Source organism: Quercus lobata, chromosome 3 (assembly GCF_001633185.2).
Source record: "Quercus lobata isolate SW786 chromosome 3, ValleyOak3.0 Primary Assembly, whole genome shotgun sequence".
Taxonomy (NCBI): domain Eukaryota; kingdom Viridiplantae; phylum Streptophyta; class Magnoliopsida; order Fagales; family Fagaceae; genus Quercus; species Quercus lobata.
Window position 1 is genome coordinate 71311331 of NC_044906.1, and position 9420 is coordinate 71320750.

Sequence of the window (9420 nt, forward strand, 5' to 3'; positions counted from 1 at the left end):
TCTAAACCAAACACACACCCATGTCTCAAAAATCAAGTGAGCGGCAGAGTTCTGCAGCATTTTGAGTGAGACTCGACCGTCGTGTGGAGAGGCGAGAGGCCTGTCTCGTCATTGAACTCGTTGACGAGCGGCAGAGTTTCGAGCTCTCCGTTGAGCAATGCGGCGGCGGAGTCGGCGGAGTCCGATGCGCAGCAGAGGTGGAGGAGCTTGGACACTACTCGTCGGTCTAGTGGATTCGAGTCGGTTTTGAAGAGCCGGTTCGCGTACATGACGAGCTCGGCCTTGTTGCCCTCAAATATGGCTCGGATTATGTTCTGTTTCGCGTCGGGACAGGAGTAAAAAATTTATGAAGAAATGTTGGTTTGTTGCTGGGAGAAGGAGAAAGGGGAAAGAAGAAAGAGAAAGAGAGAAAGAATGCTGTTGGAGAAAGGAGAAAGAAGAAAGAGAGAGAGAGAGTCGTTGGTGATGGATGTGACAATGCACTGGTGAAGGGGCCTACAGTCTCAGCTAATTTACGGACTTGCCACTGAGTGATCGGTTTTGAGTGATGAAAATAGCTGAATTGTGTTTTCATTTTTGGTCTTCATCACTCAGTTTTTTGAGTGATTGGATGACCAAAACCGGGTGACCAAATATGAGTGATGGTATCCAAACAAAAAATTTTCTGTGGGTCCCACAAATTTTGGATGATGAGTGATGAAAACACAATCATATCACTCAAAACTCTCTCATCCAAACAACCCCTTAATGGCCACATAGGCGAGACACCAACAAAGGATAGATTTTGCTAATGGAAAGAAAATGTAAATTTTAGGTTGTAAAATTCACGCAGTCCCAAAATTTTACTTCGCAATTTATCTTAAAAAAAGAGAGCAAAAACCCGCTATCTTTCAACTGTATCCCAGCCGCAACAGATAGAGAGAGGGAGAGAGCAATCCCATTGGAAAAAAATGGAGGACGATGAAGAAGAGCCACCGCTCGCTATTCAAATCGACGAAGAAATCAAACACTCAACGCAGCGACCACCAAACGACGACGTTTCCGTCGGAGTAACCGTCATCACAGGCTACCTCGGCTCCGGCAAATCCACTGTAAAAACACCTTAACTATTTCATTTTTTTTATCTCTCTCTCTCTCTCTCTCTCTCTCTCTCTGATCTTCGTTGATTAATTTTGTGAAAAAAGCTGGTGAATCACATACTGAATTCACAACACGGGAAGAGAATAGCGGTGATATTGAACGAGTTCGGCGAAGAAATCGGCGTGGAAAGAGCCATGATCAACGAAGGCGATGGAAATGGCGGAGCCATCGTCGAAGAATGGGTTGAGCTAGCAAATGGCTGTGTTTGTTGCACTGTGAAGCACAGTTTGGTCCAAGCACTCGAGCAACTTGTGCAGAGGAAAGAAAGGTAACTTCAATTAAACTATATTTTTCAAAAAATTAGCGATTATTCCAAAACCTTAAGCCTAAACTACTCTTATTAAGTGGGATCCAACACGGGTTTTGAATTAGGATCTCCTGTTTTAATACCATGAGAAATTATGATTATTTGAAAAGTTTAAGGTTTTAGGAAACAATGAATTTGATCTAACATGTAATTTGAATATATCAAATTTGAGTGATATGTGTGGTTTCTTTTGTTTGTGTAGACTTGATCATATATTATTGGAGACCACCGGGTTGGCGAACCCGGCTCCACTTGCTTCTATTCTTTGGTTGGATGATCAGCTTGAATCATCGGTCAAGCTCGACTCGATTATCACTGTAAGTTTTATTTATTTGATGTTTTGTTTCGTATTTTTTTGGTTTATGTCGATGAAATGGGATAGATTTATATTTGTTACTTGCACTACTAGTCATACTAGGAATATATTGCTTGCTCTACAAGTACATGGACTTACAATAAGCCTGGACTAAATCTTGTAAGCGTGTTGTAAAATTCAAATATAATAATTGGTACTGATATTTTTTATTCGGTTTTGGTTTATCTCAATGGAATGGATGGGTTTATTTAATGTTAGAGATACTTACACTATGAGTAGGACTAGGGTTACTTTGCTGCACAAGGTTGGATGGGATTTGAAATTTGAGTGTAAGATGTGATTTCAAATCCATAACATTATGAGTGTTATGTTGGAGCAAAATCCTGAAAGCATTAATTCGTATTTTTTTTGTTAAACCCCTTGATTTTAAGTGCTTAAGTCCAAATGCAACTTTTATTGTTTTACTGTATGATAATACTTCTGGTCATATATATAAGTCAATTATTGTGACTTTTCTTCTAATAAGTTTTGGCAATTGAATGTGGGATTGTAAATCACATTGCAGTGTTGTTAGAGAACTGTTGGATACCGTTTCTTTCTTGCCAAATACATATAACAGCATGGGGTGTGTTTGTGTCATTTATGTACTTAATTTGTGTCTTGTGATGGTTTCCTTTCTCTCCAATTCTTATTGTCATGCTCAATTAAAAGATACCTCTCTTATTACTCAATATCTTTCTCTAAGAGATGTGTTGTTCTAATAGGTTGTTGATGCCAAAAACCTTCGGTTTCAGCTCAGTGAGCGCCGAAATTCATCTTCATTTCCTGAAGCATTTTTCCAGATAGCATTTGCGGTAATGATCATGTTATCACATTGTGAGGACAAATTTGGCTAATAAATTTTTTTATTTATATATTTTTTGTTTTTTCTTTTTAAGTTGGAATTTTTTTTCTTGATATAATGCATATATTATGGCATGAGCACTTAAGAGATAAATTTTTTTGTTTGTGTAGGATATTGTAATTCTTAACAAGGTTGATTTGGTTTCTCCAGAGGGCTCTGGAGGTGTCCTAGAGGAACTGGAGAAGGAAATTCATAACATTAATTCCCTTGCCAGTATCATTCGTTCTGTTCAGTGTCAAGTTGACTTGCCCAAGATATTGAACTGTCGGGCCTATGAGGCTACAGTTAGTCATACATCTCTTACTTTTTCATCTGCAAGTTTATCTTCTTAGTTGATACTGACTTTATTTAAGTGACATCACTGATTTTTTACCCTTTTCAGCATGCTGCTCATTTAGAAGCATTGTTGGAAGAAAGCCGTTCTCTATCTACCAAAGATCTTCATGATAGTGGTGTGAGAACCTTATGCATTTGTGAGCCACGGCAGGTTGATCTTGATAAGGTAGTCTTTTCTCTCTTGAAATAGCTATCATATTCATGTTCTGGAAAATTGTTACAATGTTTTATTGGTGAACTTGGTGGCACTTCATTACTTCTTTTGACAACAGTTTACAATTCTTTACAAGTATTACAACCCAATTAGTTGGCAAAAAGTAATCTTCCAACAGAAACTTGATTAGTGGGTGCTTACTGTGTTTTGTGTTGTGTTTGGCTCAATGTCTGTATAAACTAGTGCTGCTTTAGGTAGAGAACCAATATATAAGTGTATCCTACTAAAAAGGCTTAAAATTTTATTATGTTAAGTTATGGTTCTCTATTTAAAAAGTAAGGTTCTAGATTATTTGGATGGGTGAAAGAAGACTTGTTTCAGTGACCAAAAATATTTGGGACACAATATTGTAAGAATATGGTTGCTAGATTCTGGTTGGTCAAATGGATAAATCTATTAATTTACTTATAAATCTCAATGCTTACAGTTACACTTTAGAATCTGCAGAAAATGTCACAAATAACAGCTGACCTTTTCTGTTCTCTGTCACAAAAAAATTGATATCTTGACCACACTAGTGAAAGCTCATATATCTTAACTATGTTATTTTTCACCGGGGAAGCTTGTCTTCTTTACTTATTTTATATCAACTTGAATCAGCACTTACTTGTTTATGTTGCTATATGTGTATGACATCATACCTGATTGTCTGTTGTTTATAGGTTCGTTTATGGCTTGAGGAGATTCTTTGGGATAAAAAATATGGTATGGATGTGTATCGCTGCAAAGGAGTTCTAAGTGTTCAAAATTCTGATCAGTTACATACTTTACAGGTAGTGTTTCATATCAAATGCCCTCTAAGTACTCTTCATTGGAAGTCAACTAGTGCTGCATTAGACCCACATCACCCTGGGGTTCTAGTCACCAGGGATGCTTATTTTAAAAAAAAATTATATTAATTGATGGATAAATGGTTTGTATATTTGAATTAAAATCCACATAAGGGTTTCATTTTTCTAGGGTGCATATGAAATGACCAATATGCACAGGACCATGCTAAGGCTATCTGTATGTGTGTCATATAGGGTTTTAGGCTTACTAGGCACTGCAGTGCAGCCCTTAATATTGAAATTTTCCTGTCATTTTCTTTACATATTTGTTCTTATGAATTTACTGCTTGAATTAGTTTGTTTTTGGAGGATCTAATTTTGTTCTGTTCTGTCATTTAAAAACCTTATGTTCCTGGCAGGCTGTGAGGGAGATATATGAGATTGTTCCAGCTCGCAAATGGAAAGGGGTAGAAAATCAGATGAACAAGATAGTTTTTATAGGTATTATCTAACATACAACATCATTTTCAAGTGAAGTTCTTTATGGATACTGGTCAAAGCTCCTATTTTAGTCTTTTTACCTGTTCGTTTTATATTGCAGGTCATAATCTGAATGAGGATGTTCTTAATGATTCCTTCAGAACTTGTACAACTTCTTAATTTCTAATACTAGCAGTTAATTGTCATTACATCTCAATGTTAGAAAGTTAAGCTGTAAATCATGATCTGGATAGAATAGGATATCAGTCCTAGAATCTTCACTGGTTCTAGAAATTTCTTTATTCCTTGAAGTCCTACATCAAGCATTATCAGCAAGAAATTTGGATGATCCAACTTGTTTCTAATATTTGTATTCTATTTTTTCTCCCATGTTAAATTTTGGTTACAAATTGCATGAGAATTGGTTACTTTAACTTTTTGTGGTGTGAATTAAGTAAATGATCTTTATACATATTAGTACTCTGGTTGGGACAGTCATTGGGGGCTGTAGTTTCTTCACCTACTCTATGTTCTATTGATGTTGCATGAGGTTGGATGCTAATGTAGCTTAAAGGAGAGGGAAACAAGGCTGCATTCGTTACGTATCTTTATTTGTAATTTTTAAGTTTATGGAGGAATATCAATAAACAACCAATATATAGTCCAAGAAAACTAAAAAGAATAATTAGTCTAATTTTGTTCATTACTGTCCTATATATGCAGCTGATGTTCTGTTAGTTGCTTGTTTTCCTATGGTTGTTTTATATACGTATACTACAAAAAATGCGAGCTAGGTAGATAAGGGGGTGGAAAAGATGAAGTTCGAACCATAGACATGGTACATCACAAAAGATGCCATTTTCAATGTGCTAACTGCTAACTCTTGATTCCCCGGTCATTATTGTTTAAATTTGATATTTTGTCTGAACAAGATAATTGGTCTAATCACAACCATTATTGTATTGTAATGTGCAACCATTAATTCCACCAAAATGTTTTCGTCTTGGAAAAATTCTCATACTAACAGTAAAATTGGCTGAACTAGACAAAATGACTAATTGAATTGAAATGTTAAATGTTATAGATATAACATTTTCACAACAGTTGAGTAAATAGATTTACATTGGTTCTCATTTGAAATCACCACTAACATCACTTTATCATCTATTATTCAAGGCTAGTTACCTCAATCGTTGTAAAATGTTTGGAGAAAATTCTTGTGACAATAATGAAATGTCAAAGTTAGAGAGTAGTATTTATAAGGCTTTTGTTAATGAGTGCAACTGCACATCCATTAAAGAGGGATTTAATGGGTTCCATTGTATTGGGAAAGCAACAATAACAAATAAACAAAAATACTTCTTTAACTAATTAATGTTCTATTGTAACAAAAAAAATTGATCGATTATAATAAAAAACTCAACCTTGATTATTATCTTTGGACAGTCGTTAATCGGATACTATTTATAATTTGATTTTTTTTTTCTCTCTCTCTTAGCCCAACTTATCTTCAATCTTAATGGGTAAATCCACTGCTTACGTAGTTGTAAGGACTCAAATTTCAAACAGCCCAACCCCACTTAGAACAATGAGGTTTGCACAGTTCAACTAGGTCCAAATCAATATATTTGTAAGAAAGTGGATCAAACAAAAGGAGAGGGCTTAGCCCATGGACTAAGCTAGGACTTGGAATTTGTAGGGATGACTTTGCTACTGGCTGCGTGTAGAGTTTTGGCTTTTGGCTGTGTTGCTTAACTACTAAGGGGTTTTATTTATTTATTTTTGTGTGTTTTTTATGTGTGCCTTGCTTCTAGGTAAGAACAAAATTATTTCATTAAAATTTTTTTAAAGGATTGGGCTGTTTGTTTTGGGTAAAATTGGTTGATTAAGCTTAATTGTTTTTAGCTTTACTATTGGTAATTTTGTTGTTGGGCTAATTTTTTTTGGCTTGTATATTTTGTTTTAGATTTTAGATCAAGTTTTATTTATTTATTTATTTATTTTTATTTTTTTTTATTATTGTTTTTAAAAGGAGGAAAATACTAAAGTTACAAACTTTTTTTTACAAATTACTAATGTGGTAATTGGTTATTGGTAAGTTAAAAAGTGATATAAGCGGTGGGCCTAGATGCGAATGAATAAGAATTTACTAACTCAGTAGTTTATAAAAATGTTGTTGAAAATTTTGTGGATATAGCATTACTCATAAAAGAATCAATGATATTGCTAAGGGGGGCAAAGTGTAATTTTATAGAACAAAATTCCTAAAATTATTACTTATATAATACTAGTATTTTAAAAAGAAAAAAATATTTAGGGGGGGCCATTGCCCCTCTTGGTCTAACTATGCCTTTGTCCTTGGCTTAGCCTGAGGACAAAAATAGGGAAGAAAAACTAAAGATCATGGATTAATATATGTAATAGGCTTCCTACAAGCTTGCCTAATGAGGCAAATAATACTCAAAATAAAATACTGTTCACGCTATTCTCTCAATATTCTAATTCTAACTCTTCTCTTTTTGAGAATTGTGCTTGGATACCCTTTTCTGGCCATTTTCTTTCCCTTATATACTCCCTTTTTCTTCACATCTTGACCCCCCATCGTTACCTAACAAAATTCTTATCATGACACCTATCCCCTTAAACATCTGCTGAATGTGGTAGAAGGAGCTGCTTAACTGTGAATTACATTGTTCAGGTCATTTACTCATCAATGCAGCTAATAAAGCCATTACTCACCATTTAATGCGGAGACAACATGCTACTTCTCACTGGAAACTTTCCCTACCCTCCATGATTCTCTCTCCTCAGCCTATCCTTCCCACCAGGAGCTCCCAAGAGATTTTTATCTCTTTTCCTCCTCTCCTCGAGTGAATTCCCTCTTCGAGCATGTGATGCCTCAATAACAAAACTAACAGCTAAGCAATCCCTTCCTCGGTCCTCGGGCCCCCACACGCAGTAGTGATATCCATTATTTTTTTAAAAACTTTTTTTAATCTAAATTCTAAAAGAAAAAAGAAAATCTAAACCCTACAACTAAACTCACAGCCGCCTCCACTCTTTCTCACCTTCTCTATTTCCTCCTTTTTTTTCCTTCATTTTCCTCACAAAATTTTCTTTTCCTCCAAACACTGCTTAACCTCTCAGATTGCACCAGCAACAAAACGAGACAAATCGAGCTCCAAGTCTCGGCCTTGTAGACCTTCTTCTTCTTCTATTTCTCTATAGTTGTTGTGCTGTTGTCCAACCCAAAAATCCAGCCCATCTTATTCCACCTTTGGGCCGAACCGAACTGATAAGCCCACCAATCACCGGTTCGCCCTACCCAACCTAACCCTCTAAACCGTCCAGACCAAAACTCAATCCAACACAATATCAAAACTGAACATCATAAAACGTTGCGTTCCGATTGTTGAACTCTGAGATTTCACTCTCTTCGCCGAGCTAACCCCTCTTTCATTCTCGTCTCAACGATTAAGGTAACCTTGCAATCTTATAATCTTTTTTGACTAAGGTTTTACTTTTAGCTCAAAATTTAACCAATCAGATTGTACTAATTCTTAGGATTCAGGAATGTTAATATATATATAAATTTTTTTTTTCCTTGCAATTACAATTCAGATATTATTATTTGATGGTTCTAAGAGAGAATGGAATTTAACAAATTTTTACTCAATTCTACTGTATGAACTCATCAGGGGTGGCCCTAGACATTTTGGGGCCTAAGGCGAGAACTAAAAATGTATGTGTATGTGTATGTGTGTTTATGTATGTGTATGTGTATGAGTGTTGTAGGGTCTCAATTAGTAACGATCCCCAAACTCGTATTGGGTTTGAACGTTGAAGGTCCAAACAATAAATTTATAGAGCGTGGATATGAAAGAACTAGATTAACTTCAAAAGAAAAACGATTAAACGTAACGTTTCTTAGATGGATTAACACAAATATTACAATCAATTCCTTCTTTAAGCAAGCTAAGTTCTTATTTCATAAGGCTTTCCTCTAAGCGTCACTTGTTTAGAAGTTCCAATCCTCTCTCCTTTTCTCAATGCATTCTTCTACGTTATATACTACCCTGTTGGTGTCATCTTTACCACACACGTGTAGGTTGGATTCGGGGAATCCCCTCTTATCCCATCCAACACTTCCTGGATCTTTTAACCAGCAGCTGTAAGGCTGCTTCATCATTGTTCAGGTATCACCTCCACATTAATGCGGCCAGAGAGTTGGTTGAGAGGCAATTAATGCAGAGGCAGCAGTTGTTCAAGATATTTGTTTACCTTTTCTTTCTTACCCTTGGTCCCATGTCCCACCTTTAGTGGTAATGTAGCTCTGAAGTGTGTTTGTAACAATATGGCGTTCAGGTCGTCCTCAGACACATATTGCCAAGAAGGATTTTGTCCTCGGACGAATACTGAACTTACCTCACGTGATATCTACTCTTTTTTTCATTTGGTTACCTTTATAACCTGATATGGGCCTCCTCGGACAGTTTTACGTCCTCGGATGGGCCACAAGCCCAGTTAACACGGTTTTAATAATTATTGATTAATCGGCCCCTACAAGTGTGTATGTGTATGTGTATGTGTATGTTTATGTGTGTGTATGTGTATGTTTATGTTTATGTGTATGTGCATGTGTGTTTATATTTATATTTATAAACATAAACACACATACACATAAACATACATGAACACAAACACAAACAAACATATACAAAAACAAATAAACATAAACACACATACACATAAACACGCATAAACAAACATAAACAAAAACAAACAAACATAAACACACATACACATAAATATAAATATAAACATACATAGACATAAACACACATACAGAGAAAAATTAAACCCTCATATAGACTGAAAAAAATTGTAAACTAACACCAATCCTCAAACAATTTCGTTAATTATTTTGGTGTGCTAAATCGAGCATTTGTGTGT

The 9420-nt window shown here is 35.6% G+C and overlaps 1 protein-coding gene across 1 annotated transcript; it reads left to right on the forward strand.

Moving 5' to 3' along the window:
• The first annotated feature begins 801 nt into the window (after window positions 1-801).
• LOC115979025 (COBW domain-containing protein 1) lies at window positions 802-4904 on the forward strand. The gene is made up of 9 exons (XM_031100971.1): window positions 802-1091; window positions 1185-1408; window positions 1650-1764; window positions 2528-2617; window positions 2778-2951; window positions 3050-3169; window positions 3880-3990; window positions 4407-4488; window positions 4589-4904. The coding sequence occupies exons 1-9, from the start codon at window positions 951-953 to the stop codon at window positions 4645-4647; spliced, it is 1116 nt and encodes a 371-aa protein (XP_030956831.1). The 5' UTR covers window positions 802-950; the 3' UTR covers window positions 4648-4904.
• Window positions 4905-9420: the final 4516 nt, after the last annotated feature.

What these genes read in the sequence shown, in the direction of transcription:
- LOC115979025 (XM_031100971.1), top strand. Translation starts at nt 951, where the DNA reads ATGGAGGACGATGAAGAAGAGCCACCGCTCGCTATTCAAATCGACGAA. An exon ending in GTCGGGCCTATGAGGCTACA is followed by an intron (nt 2,952 to 3,049) that starts GTTAGTCATACA and finishes TACCCTTTTCAG; the next exon opens with CATGCTGCTCATTTAGAAGC. An exon ending in ATCAGTTACATACTTTACAG is followed by an intron (nt 3,991 to 4,406) that starts GTAGTGTTTCAT and finishes TGTTCCTGGCAG; the next exon opens with GCTGTGAGGGAGATATATGA.